General features: G+C 42.9%; 1 protein-coding gene across 1 annotated transcript; it reads left to right on the top strand.

The window, feature by feature from the left end:
- LOC103261544 (RNA polymerase I subunit D) lies at positions 1 to 26,054 on the top strand. Its single transcript, XM_021712929.1, is given in 4 exon segments — positions 1 to 242; positions 3,270 to 3,344; positions 24,766 to 24,854; positions 24,857 to 26,054. Coding segments are annotated over 4 exon segments (747 nt in total). The 3' UTR covers positions 25,198 to 26,054.
- Positions 26,055 to 26,225: the final 171 nt, after the last annotated feature.

The following is a 26,225-nucleotide window of genomic DNA, read 5'->3' on the forward strand; positions in this document are numbered from 1 at the left end:
ATGGCACTGTGGCCTGTGACTGGGGCCCCTTACCAACCAGAAGAAGACCAGCTGACCCTGTGCCACCCTCCCAGTGCCTGCCCCTTCTTTGGGGATCTCCCATCCCTGCGGAATTCATTTCACCTCAGACAGTTAGAAGAAGGACGTGGATATCGGATGCACTTACTTCTTTGCAATACCGCAGACTGGGCTGGGAAACATTATCTGACTGAGCAAATCCAGGGCCAAGAAAGCGCCGGTCAGTAGGTAGACCGCAACTTCCGCTCTTCATGGACCTCGCTGGGCCCTCCCGGGCATCAGAAGACATCAGGCTGCTGAGTTAACTGAAAAGATGGTGGTGGCTCAGCCTGTAATCCTGCGCTTTGGGAGGCCAAGGTGAGTGGATTGCCTGAGCCTGTGGGTTCGAGACCCGCCTGGGCAACTTGGCGACACCTCATCTCTACAGTAAATCCAAAAAATTAGCCGGGCATGGTAGCGCGCCCCTGTAGTTCCAGCTACTTGGAAGGCTGAGGCAGAAGGATTGCCAGAGCCCAACAGGTCGAGACTGCGGTGGCTGGGAGCGGCCACTGCACTCCAGTCTGGGCGACTGAGTAAGACTCCAACTCAAAATAAATAAATAAATAAAGATCTCAATAAGAGTTTATTTTTTAAATGTAAGTTAAACAGATATAAGCAGATGTAATCTTCTTGTCAAAGGGTAAAATAGTTTGACAGCATAGCATTAGAAATATAGAGGAGAACACCAGGAGAAATGGATAACAAAAGAATTGAAAATGTTTTTCTTTGGTGGGTAGAGAAGGATGACATAGAAGACTGCTGTATTTTATTATCTTTTAAATAATATTTGTCTCTTTAAGCTATGTGCATGCTTTACTTTGATTAAATAAAAACAGTATAAAATAAAACATTTTTATAAACAGAATGTGAATATCATTTGAGGATTATGTAAATAGCATATCAGCATATCGTAAAATATAATAGTGTAATTACATATTCTAATGTTCAGTTTATATAGTTATTCAGTTTCAGAACTTTGTGATTGGATTTGTGGTTGTGCCTTTGAACTATATTTGTTTCCAAGCATATGCCTCTCTTTTTCTTCCCTTTGTTATTTATGTATCATAAGTAATATTAACTCGGGAAGGACTGTCTTCCTATGTTGCTGCCCATAGAACCTTGCACGGTATCTTACCCACAGGAAACTCTCAGAATATGATTGATAAATAACTTTACTGCGTTTTTAAAGCTTTTTTAAAATTATACAAATAATACATGCTCATTATGGAAAAAAAAATAGAAAATGCAGGGAAGTAAACAAAAAAAGAAATATCTCCTGAAAACTCATCTTACCATTTTGGTAACATCCCTCCAAATGTTTTTCTATGCAATATATGCATACAAATAAATGTAAGACAAGATTATCATATACACACTGTTTTGTAACCAGCTTTATATACTGAACATGTTATGAATATCTTTTTGTGCCAAATATTCATTGTGTTTGTTTTTAACAATTGCCTAATCTTCCACTTATGCAGATGTGCCATGGTTGATTTAACCAGTCCTTTATTAGAAAATGTTTAAGTCTTCTGTTCTTTTTCTTTAATTATTAGCACGTTGCTTTAAGCATCCTGTAGCATAGTTTTGCACTTATTTGAATATTTTCTTAGGATAAAGTAGAATTTCTAGGTCCACCCATAAATACTGTTAAGGCTCTATTACGTTGCCAACTTGTCCTCCAGCAATGTTAGTTCAATCCCAATTCACAGAGAGGAGGTGTCTAATTCTACTCCCCTACTAACTGATGAGCAAAAACAGACTTCCTTGTAGGGTTCATTGATATGTCTTTAAATAAATAATAGTGGACTGTTAGCTGGTCTTGGTAGTGCGTGCCTGTACTTCGGCTACTTGGAAGGCTGAGGCGGAAGGATCGCCGGAGCCCAGCAGGTCGAGGCTGCGGTGGCCAGGAGCGTGCCACTGCACTCCAGTCTGGGCAACAGAGTGAGACTCCAACCCAAAAATAATAATAATAGTGGACTGAACCTTTAAAATATAGATATATACATACATATTTGGCCATTCATGTCTTTTGGTTATTATTTAAATTCATAAGAAAATATGCAGAATTCTTATATTAAGGATATATGGGATGGATTTAGAGTCTCTCATAGTGATCTATCACAGAAACAAAGAACAGAGTACCATATGTTCTCACTCATAACCAGACCTTGAACAATTATCATAATACTATCAGAAAGGGATTGGCAGTAGCGGGAAACTGCCAGGGGAGGGAGGGGCACACCTCATCAACAAGGGTACCTGCATAATGAACATTTGTATGCCTAATGCTGAATTGTACCCCACATCTTTAAAATTTAAAAAAAAAAATTTTAAAGGATGTATGGCCAGGCATGGTGGCTTACACCAGTAATCCCAGCCCTTTGGGAGACAGAGGCGAGAGGATTGCCTGAGCCCAGGGGCTCAAGACCAGCCTAGGCAACTTGGCAAGAACCCCTACTCTACAATAAATTAAAAAATTAGCCAGGTGTGGCATGCATGTGGTTCCAGCTACTTGGAAGCCTGAGGTGGGAGGATCATCTGAGCCCAACAAGTTGAGGCTGTGGTGACTGTGAACATGCTACTGCACTACAGCCTGGGTGGCAAAATGAGAGTCTGACTTTTTAAAAAAAAGGAGCCAGGCTCGGTGACCCAGCCTGTAATCCCGCGCTTTGGGAGGCTTAGGTGAGTGGATTGCCTGAGCCTGTGGGTTCGAGACCCGCCTGGGCAACTTGGCAAAACCTCATCTTCACAATAAATCAAAAAATTAGCCGGGCTTGGTAGTGCGCACCTGTAGTTCCAGCTACTTGCAAGGCTGAGGCGGAAGGATCGCCAGACCCCAGCAGGTCGAGGCTGCGGTGGCCGGGAGCATGCCACTGTACTCCAGTCTGGGCGACAGAGTAAGACTCCAACTCAAAAAACAAAACAAAACAAAAAAAGGATGTATGATTTAACTGTCTCATATTACAAGTATTTTTCCAGTTTGTCATTTTTTTCTCTTTCATTTTCTTTTCAGTGTTTCTTCTCATTATATACAGTTCTCTTTTTCAATTTTTTTGTGTTCAAAACTGTCAACCATTTAACAAAATGTTTGCCCCAGCAATCATGCTTCAAAAGTCAGTTCCTTACCCAAGACCATATGCCTGGAATAAATTGGTTTTCAGAATTTGGTGGGGTGACTGCCTCTCAAATGTCTTCCTTTTTCCCATCAGGAAAGCAATTGAGGAACTGCTTAAGGAGGCAAAACGTGGGAAAACTAGAGCAGAAACGATGGGACCCATGGGCTGGTAAGTTCTGGAGTAACCGTCCCTAACACTTAAAAAAACATTACAGAGAAAAGTCTAAGCAGGAGATGTAAGCGTGTGACTCTTTAGTGCAGAGAGGAAGTGTGAAGCCAGCAATGTAGCGGAAACCACCTCTGCAGTGTGGAGTGAGGCCCCCTGTGAGAACCGGATGCGGGGGGCCTGCACAGGATGAAGAGGAGGGCATTGTGTATGTGTGGAGGGCAGGGGCGGGGTTTCTCATCCCTTGGGCTCAGACTTCCCCACGAGACGTGCAGATACTACTATGCCCAAAGGCACCTGTGTAAGAACCATATCATATTAGTGTTCACCAGTTGAGAATTTGTTTTAATTGAAGTCCTTAGTAAGTTAAAATTAAAAAAAAATAATGTTAGGGCTAAACATAGTAGCTCGTGCCTGTAATATCAGTGCTTTGGAAGGCCAAGGTGTGGGGAATCTCTTGAAGCCAAGAGTTCAAGACCAGTCTGGGCAACATAGTGAGCCACTGTTTCAAAAAATAAAAAATATTAATTTTAACTGTATTTTGATTATGGTGATAGCTCAGCCATGTAGAACTTAAATTTACCTTTGCAGTTTCTATACAAAATTGGGCTTGTTAAAGCTTAATACTATACATAAAGGAAGAATTTAACCGTAAGAATTAATTCTACTCTTTCAGCTACCATTTTAGCAATAACATTTGCATTCAATAAACAAGCTGATTTGGGATCTTTTATCTGCAGTTAAAATGTCTCTAAGGTGGAATACCATGGGTCATTAGAAAGAGTAAAATGTAAAAATAGGATGAGAGTGGAAACCAGACTTCTGAATAGATCTTGTCTTGTATGATTTTAGAATCATGCATATGGTTTACATAAAATATAAAACAAAATTAAGTCAAAATAGAGGGGGGAAAGTAATTCCTAAAAATCAAGCAAAATACAGCAAATGGACCTAAATAAGCCATTGAGTGGATGGCTTAGCCACACGAAAAGAAACTATCTCAAGCGACCTGAACTTTTATTATATTTTCAAAAAAGTCAACATATTATTAGCAGTAATATTGGTAATGCTATTCTCAAAATGTAATAAAGTAGAATAAAATAAATACATATTTTCTATATATAAATGCCAATATTTTCAGTGTAAAAGAGACACATACAAAATCAAAGAAGTAAAACTTACCTGTAATCTTAAATTTGAATTGGAAATACTGGTATGAAGTTCTGCTAGGTTTCTTAAAAAGAATATGTGAGAAAAGCTTTTTCTATCCCTGTTCACAGGAAAGTTTTAGAAACAAAGATGAGCTACCAGTAGCAGTGAGCACCCCTGGTACCCAGATTATTATGTAAATACCATTTCTCACTGAAAGGAGGCAGGGATCTTTAAGACAACAACTGAAGCAGTGCCCAGAGTTAGCTAAACTGCAAGGTTAGAAGAGGTCACAGCACCCAAAACTAGCCTCACTTTTCACATCAACTGCAAGTTCAGGAGGCTCTCCAAACTACCACCCTCAGTTTCAATAACTCACTGGAAGAACTCACACAATTCACTAAAATTGATTATACTCATAGTTACAGTTTATTACAGGGAAAGTATATGATTTATTATACAGGGAAGGCCACTGTAAGATACACGAAAGGGCAGAGTGTGGAAAGGTTCCCAGTGCAAAGTCTCTGTTGTCCTCTGCCCCTAGGAAGTCAAGACAGGCCACCCTCTCAACATCAGTGTGTGACAGTATGCATAGACTATTGCCACCCAGGGAAGTTCATTCGAGCCTCAGTGTTCAGAGTTTTTACTCGGGCTCCATTACCTAGGTTGACTGACTGATTTATTATGTAGTTGATATCAGTTTCCATGTTGAGTGATGCCATGGAACCCAAAGCTGTCACCTTAAATCACATACTTGGCCAGCTCCCATGCCAAGATTCTTAGGTATGGCCAGCTCCACCCTTAATAAAGACATGTCTATCAGGTATGACGTATGACATAGTTGCCTTCCAGAAGCTGAGGACAAAGACCAGTTGTCTTTGAGCAAGGCCAAACTTTTTACTACATGAGCAGGAAATGTATAAGCTGGAAAATCTTATCACACCTGAAAGCAAAGAAACTGTTAAAGACTAATGTCATGTCAGAACGACTTGGGATCCAACTTGAAAGACCTCTCATTAGTCAAAGATGGAATACTTTGATCATTAAAAAAACTAGAGTAATTGAACACCTAAAATATGTTAAAATCCATAACGTCATCATGATAATCACAATGACAGACCTAGTATTCCTTCTGGGGGAAAACTGGTAAGTAGAGAGGAAGAATTAAACATTCATCTTGTTTCCTGTATAAATTATACCTTAAGGTACCAAATAATTGATGAAAGAAAATGTAATGGAAGAATTGCAACTAATAAATGTAGAAGAATTGTAGAATAAGATTGTCATCATTTGAATTCTTAAAAACTCAGTAATAAGAAGGTAAACAATCCAATGTAAAATGGACAAAAAAATTAAATAGATACTTCACCAAAGATGATATAGGATTGGTCAATAAGCATTTGAAAAGATGTCCAAATAATTAGTTATTAGGAAAATACAAATTAAAATTAATTACTACTACATATGTACTAGATCGGTAAAATTAAAAAATAAACTGACTATACCAAAAAAAGATAAGGATTTGGAGCAACTAAAATTCACATATTCTTAGTAGAAATGTGAAATAATACATCCAGTTTGAAACGTAGTTGGCAGTTTCTTATAAATATGCACTCACTGTTATAGAATATAGAATCTTCCTTTTAGAAATTACCAAAGAGAATTGAAAACTTAAATCCATACAAAAATCTGTACAGTAAGGCTCATAGCGGCTTTATTCATAATATCCCCAAACTGGAAATAGCCCAGATGCCCATGAACTGATGAATGAATAAGTAAATTGTGGTTATATCCATAAATGCAATACTGCTTAACAGTAAAAAGAAGCAGAACTACTGATATTCACTGCATCGACGAATCTCAAAAGTTTTATATGCTATGTGAAAGAAGCCAGACACAAAACGTTACATGGTACATGATTCCATTTATATGGCATTCTAGAAAAGCCAAGACAATAGGAACAGAAAATAGACTATCAATTGCCAGGAGCTGGAGGTATGAGAAGAGATTTACTGCAGAACGTTCTGAGTAATGGAATGTCTTATGTCTTGATTGTAGTGATGATTACCTGATATGATACATTCATCAAAACCCATAGAACTGTTCACTTGAAAGGATACATTTTATTTTATGTAAATTATACTCTGTAAACCTGATTTTTAAAAAATATGTCATTGTATAATTCCTAATGATAGATTGGATCCAGACAAAAGTCATTAATGGCCTCTGAATCTGTCAGGTGATAAGTTGACGGGTAACTTTCTGATGAAAGAGTCAGGTTGACAACACCTGAACACATTGATCAAGGTTTACACCACAAAAAGATACGATACAAAGAGCAGACCACCACCTATGAGGCATCCTTCTCAAAAAAATTGAATCTGAATCTGATCAAGTCTCTATTTAGAACTACTAGTCTACCAGGAGCATAGAGGACAGAGGAACAAATTAAATGACACCGTAAGGCTGTAATCACAAAAATCCAAAGTGTGGGGAAGTCTTTAGGACAGATAACCCAGTTTCCTTAACAAATGAATTACAAGGAAAAAAGAATTAGGAATATACTGTGAATTAATAGATTTGAGGCATATCATATAAAATGTATGCTTTGTTTGGATCTTTATCCAGACTAACTGTAAAAAGGCATTTATAAAACAATTGAGGGTATTTGATGGGTGATACTAAGGAACTGATACTGACTTTTTTTAAGATGTGATAATGGTATTGGCGTTATTAGTTTTTAAAAGCCATTGCCTTTCAAAGCTTTATTCTAATGTATTTGTGGGCAAAATTATAAAATGAAATAATCCAATGTGAGTGAGTCATTCTGTATGTCACATATATAATCATCTTAGATTCAGTAAAATACTTACCTCCTGGGAAGATGGTTGTGAAAATTTGGAGAGATGTGTGTGAAAACACCCAGCACAGTTCCTGGAATGCAGCAATTAGTAATATTAGGTAAATCTGTTCTTATCTTCGTTCCAGCCCTCCTCTGTCCTTCAGAGAAATAAGGTGCATCTTCTAATGTGAATCAGATTAGGAAAAACTTTGTTGGTGGCAGGGTGCTTTGGTTTCGGGTGTAAGGTGGAACCTTCCTTGGGCTGACAGCAGTCTTTGACCCAATCTAATACTTATGTGAGGGAATCAGCATAGAGATAAATCATGCATTTGTCAAGTGAATAAGAAAATATCAGTCATGGTCCTTGCTATATAAGCAGCATTCAAGAGGATGCAGTAGTTCCAGGCAGCTCCCCAGATGGAAGTCATTTTTCCTGACAACCTTAGTGCTAAACCACTTACTGGCTTAGTAGGACTTTCTGATAGTAAAAGAACGAGTATATCAATGTTAGCTCTGCTTCCCTGGGGAATGTTACCACATGTACCAGGCTGACTTGACATTTGTGGGAGGAGGGGTGTTGATATATTCCTTGGGTATCACACCAGTTAGGTTGGCAGTTCCAGAGTCACTGGAGACCCAGACTCCTTTCAGTTTTCCAAATCTCCCAACCATAGGGTGTCTTCTCTACGTGGTCTAATATAGCAGCAGATATTAAATCCACATTCCACTTGGCAGAAAGGAAGAAGAGAAGGCAGGTATGCCCCTTTCCTTTAAGAACACTTGCTGGGGCCAGGAGTGGTGGCTCACACCTGTAAACCCAGCACTTTGTGAGGCAAAGGTGAAAGGATTGGCTGAGCTCAGGGGTTTGAGACCAGCCTGAACAACAAGGTGAGACCCCGACTATACAATAAATCAAAAGACTTAGCCAGGCGTGGTGGCGCATGCCTGTGGTTCCAGCTCCATGGAAGACTGAGGCAGAAGGATCACCTGAGCCCAGAAGGTCGAGGTTGCAGTGGCCGTGAGCATGCCACTGCACTCCAGCCTGGGTGACAGAGTAAGACTCCAACTCAAAAAAAAATTAAATTATTAAAAAAAAAAAAGAACACCTGCTGCAAGTTGCGTGCACTATTTCTACAGATACCCCGTTGGCCAGAGTTTAGTCTCATGTTGACATCTAGCTGCAAGGCCAGAAATTTCAGCCTTTTTTCCCCTAGGCAACCATGTGCTGGATATAAATCTGGGGTTCTTTTACTGCAGAAGAAAAGAAGAACAGACATTAAGGGACAAGTAGTAGCCTCGTCCCAGGAGGGAGGGAGAAGCATGTTGAAAAAGAAATGGATGAAAGATGGCAGGCCAAGTAAGATGCTCCAGGTTGTGACGGTGGGTCCTGGGAGCAGACTTAGCCCACGGTAATGCTAAAGTGAAACTTACACTTCCCATCCGTCTACAGGACAACAATTCTTGTTGGCGTTGTCATTTTTTTCAATTGTCTACTAACAGTGGCTCTCCAACGATTCCTGTTGGCTCTCTTTTTGGTCTTCAGATACTTTACCCTCTTAAAAATTATTGAAGACCTCAAAGAGCTTTTGTGTATGTGACTTATATCTATCACTATAAATATCCAGAATTAAAGTCAAGCGATTTTTTAGGAAATTTGTTTTAAGATAATAATTAATTAATTACATGTTGAGATAAATAATATATAGGGGGGGACCCAAAAAACCCAGAATTTATTTATAATGTATTTATTCTTACCTGTTTAAACTTCAGTCACCTTCAAAGTACTGTCCGTTGGATGCAATACACTTATTGAGATACTTTTTCCACCACTCAAAAGTTTTTGAACACATCCATTTTGATGCCTTGCAGTGCTTCTGCCCTTTTTTGTCTCACCTCTTCCACATGGGCAAAATGTTTCCCTTTGAGGACTTTTTTCATTGGAGAAACCAAAAATAGCCGCTCAGGGCCAGATGGGGTGAACAGGGAGGGTAGGACACAGGGGTCTTGTCGTTTTTGGTCCAAAACTGCTGAGCACATAGCATGGTGGGGGCAGGTGCACTCATAAATTATCCATCGTGAAATGGGCAAACACATTGGAAGAACCTCCAAAAAAAAGTTTACTGAAGTCAAACGCAGCCTCTCACAACAACACTAACTGGTACACTGATGCCGATGGGTTCTGAGAACACATATATAGCAGGGGAAGCCTGTATTACAAGGGGCCCTCCCTCCAAAAGATAATTCCAGTTTTGGGGGGGCTTCCCTCATGTTTTTATGAAAAATAACTATATTTGCAAAAAAAAAAAAAAAGTGCTGAGTAGAGTGATATTACGTATAATTTTGCGAACCTCTCTGATGACTGGCTTATAAAAGACACCTAGATTCACATATCTGCTTCTGAATTCAATCTGTTGTACTATATTATTTCAGTTAAGTTTATGAAGAAAATCCCAGCTAGTTCAGATATGTATTTTTAAAAGAAAGAAATATCACGGCCTGGCACAGTGGCTCATGCCTGTAATCCCAGCACTTTGGGAGACAGAGGTGAGAGGATTACCTGAGCCTAGGACTTTGAAACCAGCCTGGGCAACTTGGTGAGATCTCATGTCTACAGTAAATAAAAAATAAAATTAGCTGGGTGTGGTGGTGCGTGCCTGTAGTTCCAGCTACTTGGAAGGCTAAGGCAGAAGGATCACCTGAGCCCAGCAAGTCGCCGCTGGGGGCCGTGAGCGTGGGGCTGCACTTCAGCCTGGGTGGCAGAGAGAGACTCTGGCTCAAAAAGAAAAACAAAATATCCCAATAACCTTTTCAAAACACTGTAGCAGTTCTTTGCCACTACAGCAACACTTTGCAAGTAACTTCAACAAGAAGTAGTTTCCTAATACTTCTCTTAGTAATGCGAGCTTTTTATATTCTTTTACATGAAATTCCTTGTTCTACCTGGTACTTGGACCAGATCCTCTACTCACGTGATTTTGTAACATCATCATTGGTCATCTGGAAAATACTGGTTCACTGAGTTATGAGGATCTTCCAAATGTTGACACATGCCATTATATAATATTTTTAAAATCACATTTGTAAATATCACCCCAATCTCATCAGATAAGTCTTTTAAGTGTTGGGAACCTGTCAAACATGTACAGTTTTCCAGAATTCTAACTTCCTTTCATCTGATCGCACCAGTTTCATGTTGGCAATGAATGCTGTGAGCCGTCTGCCTTGACGTGATGGGCTCACCCGTGTCTGCGTAACCAGCTCGTCCATCCCACAGCTCAGTAACTCAGAGACTGTTCCTGGAGGCAGCCACTGCACTCCCCAGGCAGCAGAAGTGCTTTCTATGTAGTTCTACACACATATTATTTAAAGAACAAATGCTCAAGGGTCAAAACTTAACCAAGCTAATCATTGTAGGGAAACTGACCTGTTGTAACTGGTGGTGTGTGGTGGTACAGAATGCAGCGGCTCCTGGTACAGTTGCCACCATCACCTTGATCCTTGCCACAGTGTTACTTATTGCTTTTACACCATCAGGGCAAAGATCTGATGGTGTAAAAGAAGATCTGAGGACCCTCAGGGCTCACAGACCCCACTTGGAGAACTGCTGCTCACAGAGGCTGCCACAGGCAAGTGCAGCAAAATGAGAAAAACAGCAAAGCATAAGCCTTGAGAAGGAGGGGACACAAGGGTCCCTTGTCCAAGATGGGACGCCTGTGTCATGGCTCAGCACAAGAGAAACATTCAAAATCAGTTACTCATTTCTGCAGTCAATAGCCAAGTAGAAAATGTAATGAGAAAAGAGGGAAGTGTATGTGTATATATATATTTTGTGATAGGATGCATATTCACATGTAATGCACAAATGTCTAATTTGGGGCTAAACCATTTGAAAATTAATTGCGGGCATCTTGACATTTCAGCCCTAAAGTGTTCAGCATGCAGATCTCAAAATCTCCTCCTATGTAATCACATGGTCATTAGCATACCTAAGAAAGCTCACTTTAATTTCATGTCATCACCTCATAGCCCCAAAACATCTTTTGCCGATGGTTGCTTTTTGTTTTCAATGGGGCCAATTCGGGGTCCAATAAAAAGTATCCTACATTCTGGATTTGCCTGATTACGTTTTCATGACTCGATTCAGGTTAGACATGTTTGACAAGAATATTACATAGGTGATATTTTTACACAACTCAATCACACCAGGTCAGGAGGACTATCAGGTTGCCTTTGGTTAAGGTGGTGATTGCTGACTGCTAGATCTCTCCATTATCAAAGTACTTTTTTTTCAGCAAAGATTTTTTGGGGGGAGGATGAGATGAGAGTATTGCCTGCTTAGATATAATAATAGTGTACACATGTACAGTATTTAAATTAGTATGAGATTAGCATGCAACTAAACAAACTAGTGAGAAAGGATCGAGAATCGAGACCTGGATATGGTTAGGAACTCTCTGTGTGGTAACAACATCAATCATCTTGGTGGAGAAAGGATGTATTTATTCAGTAATTGGTAGAAATACAATTGACTACCTATGATGCTAAAAATTAACTCCAGGAAGACTAAAACACTAAACATACAAACTTCGGTTCTTGTAGAAGAAAATAGAGGATCATATTTTATAATATTGGCTAGGAGAGAGTATAAACCCTTCTTAACCAGACACAAAACCTAGAAGCTATGAGCCAAAAAATTGACATTTTTGACTGTGTCATAATAAGAGTAAATTTCTTCATAGTAAAAGATACCATACAAAAAGCTTTACTAAAATTTACTAAAAGGTAAAAAAATTTACTAAAAGACAAGTGATAGACTGGTTAGAATTATTTGCCACATATAGCAGACAAAGCACTAATACCCTTCATGTTGAAAAAGCCCCTGCAAATCAATTTATAAAAAGAAAATAATATACATGTGTCTCTTATATACATGACGTTTTCAGAATCAAAACTACAAATGGCCAGTAAGCAGGTAACTAACATGTTTATTGAGCACTTAGCAGAGCTAGGTACTGTTTTAGCTCTCGGGTATGTCTATAAACAGAATGACAAAGATTGCTGCCCTCTTAGAATTTACAATCTAGTGAGGATGGCAGTGTATGCATAGGTGTTTATATTCCTCTTAAGTAGCAAGATACCATTTTTGTTAACTATTAGACTGGCAGAAATGAAACAGACAAGCTGGGTACGGTGGCTCACGACTGTAATCCCAACACCTTGGGAGGCAGAGGCGAGAGGATTGCCTGAGTCCAGAGGTTTGAGGGTAGCGTGTGCCTGTGGTTCCAGCTACTTGGAAAGCTGAGGCGGAAGGATCACCTGGGCCCAGCAAGTCAAGACTGTGGTTGCCGTGAGGATGCCACTGCACTCCAGCCTGGGCAACAGAATGAGATTCTGACCAAAAAAAAAAAAAGGGAAAAGAAAAGAAATGAAGCAGGCAGTCATCCAATACAGGCGAAGACACATGGAAGGGGTGCCTGGTTGCACTGCAGGTCAGGTTGTGGTTTGCTCTGCCTGAGACAACCAGCAAGATGTTGGGTCACATTTCTCTCTGTGCCCTTTCTCTTGGTGTCCCCATTCCCAGTGATCTTTCTTACAAAGAACCTCCTCAGCCAGGCTCAGTGGCTCAGCCTGCAATCCCAGCACTTTGCGAGACCGAGCCAAGTGGATTGTCTGAGCCCACTGGTTCAAGACCAGCCTGGGCAACTTAACGGGACCTTGTCTCTACAATAAATCAAAAATTAGCTGGGTGTGGTGGTGCACACCTGTGGTTCCAGCTACTTGGAAGGCTGAGGCAGAAGGATTGCCAGAGCCCAGCAGGTTGAGACTGGGTTGGCCGTGAGCGTGCCACTGTACTTCAGCCTGGACGACGAAGTGAGATTCCAACTCAGAAAAAAACAAAAAACAAAGAACTTCCTCATTGTGCACTGACCTGTTAAGTACAGAATAAATGTAGCACATTTTGTTAGTAAAAAAATTGGAAGATGTCTAAGTGTCCATAGCTAGGAAAATGGTTAAATAAACTGTGGTACATCTTACTATGGAATACTATATAGTCAGTAAAAAGAATCGGTCAGCACTGTACAAATTCTTGTGGGAAGATGCCCAGTGTGTGAGATACTGCATTGTGAATCAATGTGTCTGACCCTCCTGGGTTGGAGAAGGGTGTGAGACCTCTCAAGAAAGCCCTGTGATAGTGACTTCTAAGAAGAGCATGGGGGCTCCCTTGTGATCCTCTACTGGGGATCTTTTACAGTAACATACTAAATGTATATATTCTATTACAACTTCTTTATTTACTTTTTTTTTGAGTGGGAATCTCACTCTGTCACCAGGCTGGAGTGCGGTGGCATATTCACAGCCACCACAGCCTCGACCTGCTGGACTCAGGCGACACTTCTGCCTCAGCCTTCCTAGTAGCTGGAACCCACAGGCACGTACCACCATGCCCGGCAATTTTTAAAAAGTTACTGTAGAGATGAGGTATCACCAAGTTGCCCAGGCTGGTCTCGAACCCGTGAGCTCAGGCAATCCTCTAAATTAGGAAAATTTGGGAGAGGTTTTAAAAATTACACAGAGTAGCCTACTTCACCCTAGGATATTCTGATGAAGAAGTCTAAGATGGGTCCTACATATTTTTTTGTTTGGGGTGGGTCTCTGATGCCTACCCTGGCTGGAGTGGAGGCATCACTGCTCACCGCAGTTTTGACCTCATAGTCTAAGGCAGTCCTTTCACTTCAGCCTCCTGAGTAGCTGGGATTGCAAGTGTGCAACACCACACCTAGCTAATTAAAAATTTGTTTTTGTAGAGACAAGGTCTCAAAATGTTACCTAGGCTGGTCTCGAACTCTTGGGCTCAAGTGATCCTCTTAACTCAGCCTCCTAAAGTGCTGGAATTATAGGTGTAAGCCACTGTGCCCGGCCCCTACAGACTTTTTAAAAACTCCCAGAAGATCTCATCAACCAAGTTTGGAAAGCACTTCTCTTAACAAGTCAGCCACATGGAGACTTCACTGGGCTTATCTGCTCTTCTCTATCTCTTTAATTGTCTGTGGTACTCTAGAAGCAGGAATCACTAGGTACTTGGTAAGTCCAGGGCCAGCTTTTGGTCCAGCACACCCAAGCAGATACGACTTTGGAAGCACATCTGAACCCAGGATGGCTGTGGCTCGCTTCCGCTCACTGGTTCTGCGGCGGAGAGCATCTCTCTGTATCCTGCTCATTCCAGAAGAACACTTGGTTTCCATCTGTTGAAATACAGGTGTGTGTGAGTAGGAACTTTTAACCACTAATCATTGGATCCCAAATGTATCTGCACATTTAGAGTCACCTGGAGAGCTTCCAAAAATACTGTTGCCTGTGTCCCCCTACCAATGGTGATTAGCTCGGGGTGTGGATTGGGCTTTGGAGTTTTTGAAAGGTACCCAAGTGATTCTAAAGTGCATACAAATTTGAAACAAATTTTACTAATCTCTGTTTATTAAAAAGAGTGAAACCAACCTTCCCTGAAAAATCCAGAGTGATCCCACCACCCAGCCAGGGCAGACAGCTTCTCTGCACTGAGGTAGCACTTAGTGTCTAGCCATGGGAGTCCCAAGACCCATTCCAGTGGGCCTTCTCAGACAGATCTTAGAGGAGTCAACTGTCTGTTGCTTACTAGTGGGCCATGATCTGTTTTTCTAAGCATCTAGAAGACCTTTCTATTTGCTTTAAAATTTTAAATAGAACTAGAGTCAGTGACGCTATTTTTTCATTTTGGATATTCCATAAGCACTTTCTTAGTGAGACAGTTGAGAAAATGCCAGAAGGAGACTGCTGAACCAGAGAAAATGCGAGTGGGATGCTGTTTTTTAATTTATAAAGAGACCATTTGGGACTGTATCCTTCCCTGGATGTATTTCAGCCAAAGAATCTCTTTAGAAGCTGTTGTCGACAGAGACCTTGGGGAAGCTGAAATATTGGCTTGTCTGACTTCCTTTTTGTCAACATACAGGAATTTATAAGCATAAATTTCAGAGATGTGCCCAGCATCATTGTCTACAAAACGGTTTTTATTCTGGTCATATTCACTTCAGCTTATCTGTAGCCCGATAGAATCTGTGAGTCCAGGACCTGTGGACCTTCAGCCTTCTACTTGGAAAGACTTATATTTTAGCACAGAAAGTTGCAAAGGTTAGATGGAGAGGGAAGGACTCTTCTGTCCTCTTAACCCAGTTCTGGGGGGATGACATTGTTTGGGTTGGGGTCAGTTTGGGTTGGGGTCAGTCTGGAGGCAAGAGGGGAAATCGCCCACATTGTGCTTCTATTCTGTGTCTTCAACTTTTGATTATTGGAATGCCAATAATTCCTCCAGTCTTTATCCAGATGTGTTATTTTAAAATTTTTAAATATTCCCTGAGCACCAGTGGGTAAATTAAAGAGGCTGGTCACCGGCAGCAGTCAAGAAGACTCACTTTCCTGGCCTTCAAATGTTAATCCCCTGGTGGATACCGCCGCACAGGTGACCCTGGTGCAGCATGTCCGCTGACTGTGCTAGAATCAGTGAGGAGGGAGGGGGGGACCCACATCTCTGATGGTTCATGGATATGGCTCCTGGCAAGATTTTAGGACCTCAGCCTAGCCTTCCTGAGGACCCAGCTAGCTCATTGCTGGTGGGACCATAATCATGCTTTCCCATCGGTGGCTTACTCTCCTCATGCTGTGCCCTGTCTCCGTGGATTGTGGTCTGATAACACGCTGGACTGCCAGTGCTCACGCCCCCTGCCCCCACATTCTTTTCATATTCAGTGGTGAAAGGGAGCAGAGGAGCCTGAATGTGTTACTATTGATCACACATCCACGTACACAATTTGTGTTTTGGAGACCAAGGGGGGAGCCTAGCAGTCCACCCCAGTGCACCCCAGCTCACATGTCTGCTTCTGAACCTTGACTTTCCCACCTCTGCTCCTCTCGCTAGTCTCTGAAGAACAAAGATATGTGGACACACAGCCTGGAGTGTGGCTGTGCCCCAGGGCCTCACGTGATGCTTCGCATATGAAAGAGTCTCGGATTTTGAAAAATAAATATTATATATATTATATATATATACACACATAGATACACAGACACATACACACACATAGATACACACAGAGACACACACATAGATTCATACAGGCATAGGCACAGACATACATAGACACATACACAACGTAGACACATATATAGACACAGACACGCAGACAGATACACGCATATAGACACAGATACACAGACATGCACAGACACACATATATAGATACATACACGCATAGACACACACATCAACTCTCCTTTGTGACTTTCAGGTCCAGTGCTGGAGACAGTCATTGACCACCCCCGTGAGCCTCAGGACTGCTGTCCGCAGAGTAATTAGGGCTTACCCATTTGGCAATGGGGATTATAAGGCCATAAAAGCATCTTTCCGTGGCCACATACTGGGTCATTTGATTGCCAAAGTATAAAAGCGCCATGGGTGTTTGTGGCGGTATCACACAACACGGTGGGTTGCAATCAGCATAGTCTCAAGATGAGAAGTGTCCCCTTGCTGCATGGGGAGCTGGGGACATGCTGCTGCCTCAGTCTTCCCAGAAGCATCACTCTAGATTTCTGTGCAGTCACGCGGAGACACGTGCGGGACAGAGGTGATGTGCCGTGTTCGGGTGTGGGCATGGGTGAGGGGTGAGCTGACTGCATCACCTGGACCTTGCTTCCGTGACTTCCTGGCATCTCTGTCCCCAACCATAACCACTGTTCTTTTATGTATGTATGTATTTATTTTTGAGTCAGTCTCAGGCTGTAGTGCAGTAGTATGCTCACTGCCATTGCAGCCTCGACCTGCCGGGCTCAGGCGATCCTTCCGCCTCAGCCTTCCAAGTAACTGGAACTACAGGCATGCACTAAGTTTCCCAGGCTGGTCTTGAGCCCCTGGGCTAGGCAGTCCTCTTGCCTCTGCCTCCCAAAGTGCTGGAATGACAGGTGTCAGCCACCGCATCCAGCCAGCCCCCATTCTTATGAATCCTAATTCCCTTGGCCTGTTCTGCTTCCCACATATCAAAGCCAAGTGGTTTAAGGAATTCTCCCCCTTTGTCCTTGTCCATGTCAGTGACACTTCTGGGCAGAACTTGTCACTGCATGTGCGTCTGCCACTTCACGCCTGCCTGGCTGGAGACTCTGCGACTGCAGGCACACTGACAGGCTTTCTGCCTGCGGTGGCCTTCCCGACTGCTCTGTTAATTAGCCATCTGGATAGGCAGCAGCCAGTCCCTCTCCACTCTATGCCTCTGCCCCTCAGGACAGTGCTGTGACAGTTCGATTCTGGCCCCACCCCAGCCCTTGTCTCAGCAGCTCGGGATTGTGAACAAGTACTTTTCCTCTGTGGTATGTTCATCAAGTGGATGCTGAGTGTCGAGATGAAACCAGGTGACATTGGTCATATAGTGGAACAGGGTGATATGGCTCGCGATCCTTTGTCATTCTTTGATGGGTCCTACTCGTGAAACTATTTCAGAAGCCAAAGGCGGCTGTAGAAATCTGTAGAAAAGGAGACACTACCACCTTCATCCCTCAGCAAGAGAGACAAATGGTAGAAAAATCAGAAAAGTCCCTCACAGTCATCGTCCCCCTTTCTGTTTCTGGGTTTATTTTACCATGTACTGTTCTTCATAGGTTGAGTATGGTAACAAGGGCCTTGTTTTTGCAAATTATCTTATATATGTACCTACTTAAAAAAAAAAAAAGAAGAGGATTGCCTGACCCCAGGGGTTCGAGACCAGCCTGGGCAACTTGGCAAGACCTCATCTCTAAAATAATTCAAAAAATTAGCCAGGTATGGTTCCTGCTATTTGGAAGGCTGAGGTGGAAGGATCAACTGAGCAGTTCGAGACTGCGGTGACCATGAGCGTGCCACTGCACTCCAGCCTCTGGGACAGAGTGAGACTCCAACTCAAAAAAAAAGGCAAAAGGCTTATCATCCTCTCCCTGCTCCATCTTAGTGTGTCTCCTTCCTCTGTGGCATGTGGAACATTCTGGGCCCATAGGTTTAGAAGGGAAGGGAACTGCTTCCCTTTTGTTGTTGGTGTTGAATTGGAGTCTTGCCCCATGGCTGAGGCTAGAGTGCAGTGGCATGCTCACGGCCACCCCAGCGTCGACCTGCTGGGCTCCAGCATTCCTTCCATGTCACCTTCCAGGTAGCCGGAACTACAGGCACGTGCTACCTCACCTGGCTAATTTTTTATTTTTTAGTATAGAGACAAGGTCTCACCAAGTTGCCCGGGCTGGTCTTGAACCTGCAGGCTCAGGCAATCCACTCACCTTGACCTCCCAAAGTGCTGGGATTACAGGCTGAGCCACCGATCCCGGCCACCACTTCCTTTCTAAAGATTAACAGACAAAATGCCGGGTCTTGACTCTGACGGTGTGTCCTGGGTACTATCTAAAGCAGTTTTAACCAGCCTCATGAAATGTAGGGTTTTCGATATATCCATTCATACTGTTAGCACATTAAATCTGGCTCCTTCCATGTGAACTAGTATAATTTCTAGAACCAGAAGTAAAACTAACTAGCTAGCACGAGAAAGTCGATATTCTCAGGTCAGTGCTAAGACAGGAAGGCAGCTGCCCTGTCCTGCGGCCTCCTCCGGCCCCTGCCCCCAGCACACCTTTGAGGCAGAGACAGCAACAGACGGTGCAAACCCAGCAGGCAGCTGTGGCCTATGCTCCGATTGCTGCCTCAGCTGCTATGAAGAAGGCCCGTGGAGTGGTTGAGCATCTGATGCCAGCTTGTCATGGCATCTCAGATACAGAGAAAGAAAGAAAGGCAGTAGGGAAGAGCTGAGAAACATGACATGAGGAAATTAGTGATGTCCTAATATGACACAGGAGAGGAGAGTGCTTAGTTCTAAAGGGTTAGCATACACAGCTGAGCTAGTGGTCACCTGCTGGTTTCAGCCTTAGTTTTGCTTCTGAGGAGACTGAGTCCTGGAGTTTCCAGGACAGCTGGACGTGCAATTGGTAAGCTCGGAGGGAATGTCTAAGTAGCCCCATTGATCCTGGAATCAATGGAGAAATGAGAGATCTCAGAAAGCCAGACTTCCACATCCAGAAGTCAAACCATTTTTATTTTAACCATGTTTATGAAAGTGTCTGTCAAATGTCTCATTCACTTCCAGTGGTGGCTTAAGATTTTTTTTTCCTTAAACTATTTATTTTTTTGAGTTGGAGTCTCACTCTGTCTCCCAGACTGGAGTGCAGTGGCCGCTCCTGGCCACTGCAGCCTCGACCTGCTGGGCTCTGGCGATCCTTCCGCCTCAGCCTTCCAAGTAGCTGGAACTATAGGCGCGCGCTACCACACCCGGCTAATTTTTGATTTATTGTAGAGATGAGGTCTCGCCAAGTTACCCAGCGGGTCTTGAACCCGCGGACTCAGGCAACCACTCACCTCACCCTCCCAAAGTGCTGGGATTACAGGCTGAGCCACTGAGCCTGGCTAACTTTTTTTTTTCCACTGAGAAACTTCAGATGGTCTGCTCTGTTTTTTATTAACTTTATCACGGGTGATTTGAGGCTCTAGGATGATATCTTGAGTTGCCATTTGGGTACGGTGGCTTATGCCTGTAATCCTAGCACTTTGGGAGGTTGAGGTGAGAGGATTGCCTGAGTCCAGGGTTTGAGATCAGCATGGGCAATTTGGTAAGACCTCGTCTAGACAGTAAATCAAAAAAATAATTTGCCGGATGTGGCGTTGTACACCTATGGTTCCAGCTACTTGGAAGGCTGAGGCAGAAGGATCGCCTGAGCCCAGCAGGTCGATGCTGCGGTGCTGTGAATGTGCCACTGCACTCCAACCTAGACAACAGAGTGAGACTCTGACTCAAAAAAAAAAATAAGAAAAGAAAAAGCCCAGATACATTAACTCTCTTTGAGTGTATGTATTCTCCTTGTCATAAAAGCAGTAAGAAGAATGTAGGGTCACAAGCCCTTGTCTAAAGTCCTTGGATCCAGATAAGTATCCAGGTTTAGGTGTTTTCACATTTTAGAAAGTCACTACAGTGCAGATAGCATGTACCGTCCCTCCCTCTACCATACTTGTTCAACATAGTATCATTTCTTCAGCAAAACTTATACATGTTTACACTAAATTGGATAAAGACTGTATATAAATAACCCAATGTCAGGTCAGGTCAAGTTTTGCTGCCAAGCAAATTTTGGTATTATAAAAATAATTTGATTTTAATAGGTTTTTTAAAATTTGGACTTAGGGATAAGAATTTATGGACCTGTAGGTAATTTATTGAAGACTTGCTATATGCCAGACACCATGCTAAATGCTCTATGTAGTATCCCTTTAAATTCACACAATGGCTTTATAAGGCAGATACTTCTATTATTCCCACTTTACAAATGGGGGAAACCAACACAGAGAGGAGTGAAGTGACTTGTCTGTGATGACACAGCTTGTTAAACAGTGGGCTATGAACGAAAGCTGAAAATTACTAAGTGCGTGTGTGCTAGGGCACACTCTCAGTGAAGCCTCCAGAATGTTAGGTCAGGCCCGCTGGGAGTGCGGGGTGTCTGGTGTCAATCCGATGTCATGTGAAAGATGCAAAGAATTGCACAGAAGTTAGATTTGAAAATACAGTTTATTTAGAAAGTAAATTAGAGAAAGAGGAGATTCACCTCCCCAAGGTAAGGAGGGGGGCCAAAGACAGGACGCATGGCGACACCCATAGCTCAAAGAGCACATGGCCACACCAGAGTCTAGTAAGGCAGTGGTGGTGGCTAGTCATGGTTGAGTCCTTTTAACCATTTCCCTTGGATGGGGGAAGGTCATTAAAGTGATTGGGTGGTGGTCTGCTCCACATCATCACAAAGGGGTGGTACTGATATCAGGTGATAGACAGCAGGCAGAAGGGTGGGTTAGTCACATGATTGCTGCCATGGTGGTGGGCTAGGTAGGAGACAAGGGGAGGGTTTTTTCCTGCAAGAGACATGTCAGACTTTCCAATCCACAAGTTCTTTGACTAAAAGCTGTTTTTATTATCATTTCTATGGCTTCAGCCAGCTAAGAGGCCTGAAAGTTTCTTAGAGATGATTATGCTAAATCATGAATTGAATTGTTGGGCCATCCTTATCTTGCATCTGATGGAGATTTGCTGAGTTGGTAGGGGAGGCTGCCAGCTTGGCCTGTAGTAGAATGTCTGAACATTTCCTAAAATCTGCCTATTGGAAATGTATCTATCTATGTCTAACCTGTGCTAGATTCAAAGCGTGTCAGGGGTAAAGTCTAAGGTCTAAGCAAAAATGGTTGTGCTGAGGCAAAAAGACCATGCTAAACTAAGTTTATTCTAGGTTTCTATAGGTACCTCCTTTCTATAGGTACCTCCTTGGATCTATGTAGGGCAGGTTTTAGAATGTGTATGTCAGGCACTGTTGTTTGCAGCACCTCACAAGTTCTCACTCATCTGATCTACATTATCATGATCCCCATTTCACAGCTAAGAAGCAACATGCCCCACTGGCTATGCATAGCCTTATCTACTCAGGACAGTGATGTGCCTCATTGACTCATAAAATGATTTTGTTCCCACAGTAAGGTAGGGATAGTCTTCCCCAGGCGCTCAGCATCGCGCTGTTCTGCCCTACCATGTCAAAGGTTGGATAACATGCCTCAGCTTCCATCTGGTAGATGGTATGATTCCAGGGTGGCATGTGTGTTAGAGAAAGGTCTCACTCTGTCACCCAGGTTGGAACGCAGTGGCGTGATCATAGCTCAATGCAGCTTCCAACTCTTGGGCTCAAGTGATCCTCTCAGCTCCCCAAGTAGTTAGAACCCCAGGAACATGCCACTACACTCTGCTAATTATTTTTTGTAGAGACAGGGTCTTGCTATGCTGCTCAGGCTTGTCTCAAACTCCTGGCCTCAAGTCATCCTCCTGTGTCAGCCTCCCAAAGTGCTAGGATTACAGGCATGAGCCACTCTGCCTAGCCTTGTAGTAAGATTTCTTAGCAATGAAACAACTACCTGAGAGTTGGCAAAATTAATTTCTACGTTAAAGACCAGAGCAGCTCTGCCCATTATTTCCCCCGATGTTGGTTTGATGTTACTGACCTAGCACTTGGATCTATGCAGGGCAGGTTTTAGAATGTCTTAATACAAGATCATTTACTAGAGGTAACGTCACATCTGCTGACGACTACTCACCTGTCTCATTGCCCTGCACCATGTATTACTAGAGTCTGAAGGAGCACTTGTCACTTCTAAAATGTATGGTGGTTGCAGGGAAGGGCTAACTTTCAATCCCCTCTCCCATTCACCCCATAAACCCGGCTCTCTCCAAGCCATCCTTGGCTTTTCACCTTGAATAGAATCCCAGGCACAACCAACCTTAAACATCACATCTTTGATGTTAAAAGAGTGTAAATGCCCATTTTCTTGTGGAATTATTCTGCAAAGCCCTCTCATTCTCTGAATAACTCTGAAGACAGCAAAGTCAAATGGAATTTGCCAGGAGCTACCAAAGGTTTTGCCTTGTGAGCCTGGTGCAGTGTGCTATCTGGGAACATTCACCTTTCCTCATTGTTTAACCCAGAGAGGAATGGACAGTTTTACCAGCACTGTGATGGCCCACTCAGTGAAAATCCCCCAGGATTCCCCTGCAGCTGGCGTTTATCACTAGCTACCGCTAGCCTTATCTATTCAGGACATAGATGGGGCCCATTGACTCATACAATGATTTTGCTCCCAAGTAAGGGGGGGGGGTGGTCTTCCCAGGCACTGAGCATCACGCTGTCTGGCCCATGTCGTTGTCCACTCAAGGCAACTCAAGTGTCTTCACCAAGGCAGGGCCCACCTTGGGCAGTGCCCTGTCGCGCCCTTGGGAGCACTTGGCTGCCACTCCTCATTGCACAGGAGTGTTGTGATGCTGATGTGCCCCAGGAGGTATAAGCGGCATTACCTGGGGACTACTGAGGTGGCATGATACCAGTGTATGAATACTTTTTTGGAAAGCTTGGGGAAGCCTTACCTTGGTACCCCCAGGACTTGCAGAATTATTTTCTCCTTTCTTTTTGTGATTGCCTTTCATCTTGATGCCTCGTCTCACTCGCTGTGGCTTCCACCCCCATCACTGCCCCCCACTCTGAGTGGCCACTGCCTACTCTACTGCCTTTTTCTCTCTCAATTTCTTTTCCTTTGGTTGAGTTCATCTCCCCTCACATCCTGGCCTGAGCGTCTTCAAACAGGCACACACACCTCAGCGGAGTAACCTTTGATTCTTCCAGATATCTTCTCTGTCCCCAGGGCCTCAAGAGCTACTCATTTACAGCAGGAGGCATTTTCTTTTCTTTGTTTTCCTCCTTTTACTTCCAGACTCAATGCCATTCTGGTCTGACCTTCATATTAGTGTGGGTGGAGGATTGTTTGAGTTTCACGTCTACAATGGCAGACTGTGCAGTGCTGGCGTGGAACGCTGATGTGTTGATTCTGGAAGCATTGCATAGGACTCCCTGTCAATCAAAGGTGTATAGAAAGATAGCTGGCCTGCCTTTATGTTTGTGTAACACCAACCATGCTGATTTGGGGATCAACATCTTCCTAAAATAATCCCTCACAGGGCAGGCTGCTCAGGACCACGAGAGATACACAGGCTTTCCTTGTATAGGGGTTTTTATTGCAAAAATGAAGGATGTATTGCACCTGAAAAATAGAATAAATATTGTAGTATGTAAGTATACCTCAGCAATTTCATTGTCACAACCTCTATTGGGGTAAACTTGAATTATGAAGCTTCTTAAAAACACACTGCTCAGAAATCCACCCAAGGGTATGAGTAAAGTGCTCCCAACAAAGTGCAGACTGAGTCCTGAAACCAAAGTGTAAGATTTTTTTTTTTAAGAAAAAGGAGATTATTGAATATTCATGGATTCTTTACACACATTTTTATTTCTACAGTAGATTGTTTAGCTCCTATATTTAAGATATAGCAAGATATAGGTACACGTTTTGGTTCTTTGGAAGGAGACTTATTTTCACTCTTTGGTAATAAAAAGCAAGCCACAATAAATTTTTGAAATACATTATGGTCTAATCGGACATCTGTTATTTCAGAAGAAAATGTTACATGATTCCATGAATTCACATTGTTGTCGATGCCTGTCCACATAAACTTGAGTAAGAAATATAGTCCCAGTAAAGGTTTTCAAGTATCGAGGCAGGATCCCGTCAGTATCAGGAATCCCGTGTCTTGAATTTTCCTCTTGTACTCAGAGTTTACACTAGGTGGCATGCAAGGAATGCTGACAAATTCAGGAACTCCGCACTTGGACGTTGATGTCTTGGGGCCTCATCATGACAGTCGTTCAGCCTTAGAGTTAGCTGTTTAATGTGTGACGGTTTCCTTTTCTCTCCCCCACGCCCAGGTTGAAGTGTCCTCTCGCTGGCACCAATAAAAGATTTCTAATTAACACAATTAAGAACACACTGCCCTCCCACAAGGAGCAAGACCATGAACAAAAGAGGGCAATCAGGAACCTGCCAAGAGCCAGGCACAGAAAGAAGAAAGCCCGTAGAAGCCCAGAAGCCATTCTCAGGAGCCCTGCCTCCATGCCTGAGGCAAGGCCCCTTGCTCCTCACCAAGGAAGCGCAGCACCCAGGACAAGTACCAGAAGCCCAACCAGGGGCGAGGCAGGGGCCAGGGCCAGCCCCCCAGGCACGAGCCTGGGTGCCCCATCTGGGACAAGGCCGTGCAGAGAAGGCTGTGGAAGACAGGCCTCCTCTGGCCGGGTGAGCATTTGAGAGTGACTTACAGCAGATCCTTTGTTTTTTTTGAAGAAGCTGCTGGCAACAGGTGAAAAATGACCTAGCGGCTCTTGAAGGCAACAGTCCAAAGGAAGATGTCTTGGCGAGTTTAGGCTGCTTCAGCTGTGTCATATGCGTGTCTTGTTTCTCTTCTATCTTGGTTGGAGTGAGTTTTGAAATAGACAAATCTATAATTTAAAGTTTTCGGAAATTGTTCAAATGAATTCCCACTTTTTTTTTTTTTTTTTTTGGTCATTTCTCACAAAAATAAAAAATTCTTATAAATCCTGTTTGGGGTGTCAGATTCAAAATTTAAAAATCACCTGGCCAGTGACCCTGTTGATGAAAGTTGTAGCTCTTTATGGTCTGAGTCTTTGTCCAGAAACTCTTTGGTAACCATAATTTGTTCTCCTTTAAGTGAAAATGTAGAAAATCCTCAAAGTGGCTTTGACCGTGTGCACCATGGCAATTACTCAAGGTTAAAAAGTTGGCTCTGTGTTTTCCTGTGCATTCGCAAACTCATCTCTCAGATAAAACAATTTTTCTAAATTTAATTTTTTAGCATATGGGTTTTAAGTGGTGCTTTAAAAAGAACCCTCACAAGTTAAAATTAATATAGTTATTTTAGTCTAGACCTTATTTAGTTAAAGACTTACGATACCACTATTGGGATAGTTGTTCCAGAAATCTTCATTTTAAACAAAAGTATATTTACAACACCTTTCCTCTCCCCACCAGTACTGGTCCTCAGTATCTGTTTTAACATATGGTTACAAACCTTTCAATCTTGTATTACTCCTTCATACTCAGGAAAAATGTCACCAAGCGCCCTCCTCCTCCGTCCATATAAGGAAGAAGTCTCTGTCCCCCTGTCCCCTCCCTAGTTTTCCAAAGCGTCCAAGTCTATGCCTAGCTGCCCCAGATATTCACCGTGCCACAGCCCTGCTCCCTGCTTGCTGGCAGCCAAGAAAAGCCTTTTCTACGTGCTAGAGAAATTCATCCAAAAAGGTCAGCTTTGGGGGGAAACTAGAAAGAATAGATGGCGTCCCCTACAAGCTGCTCGCCTCACCCTCTGTCTGCT

Source organism: Carlito syrichta, unplaced genomic scaffold, assembly GCF_000164805.1.
Source record: "Carlito syrichta isolate Samal-C Ts95f unplaced genomic scaffold, Tarsius_syrichta-2.0.1 Scaffold303736, whole genome shotgun sequence".
Classification (NCBI taxonomy): Eukaryota; Metazoa; Chordata; class Mammalia; order Primates; family Tarsiidae; genus Carlito; species Carlito syrichta.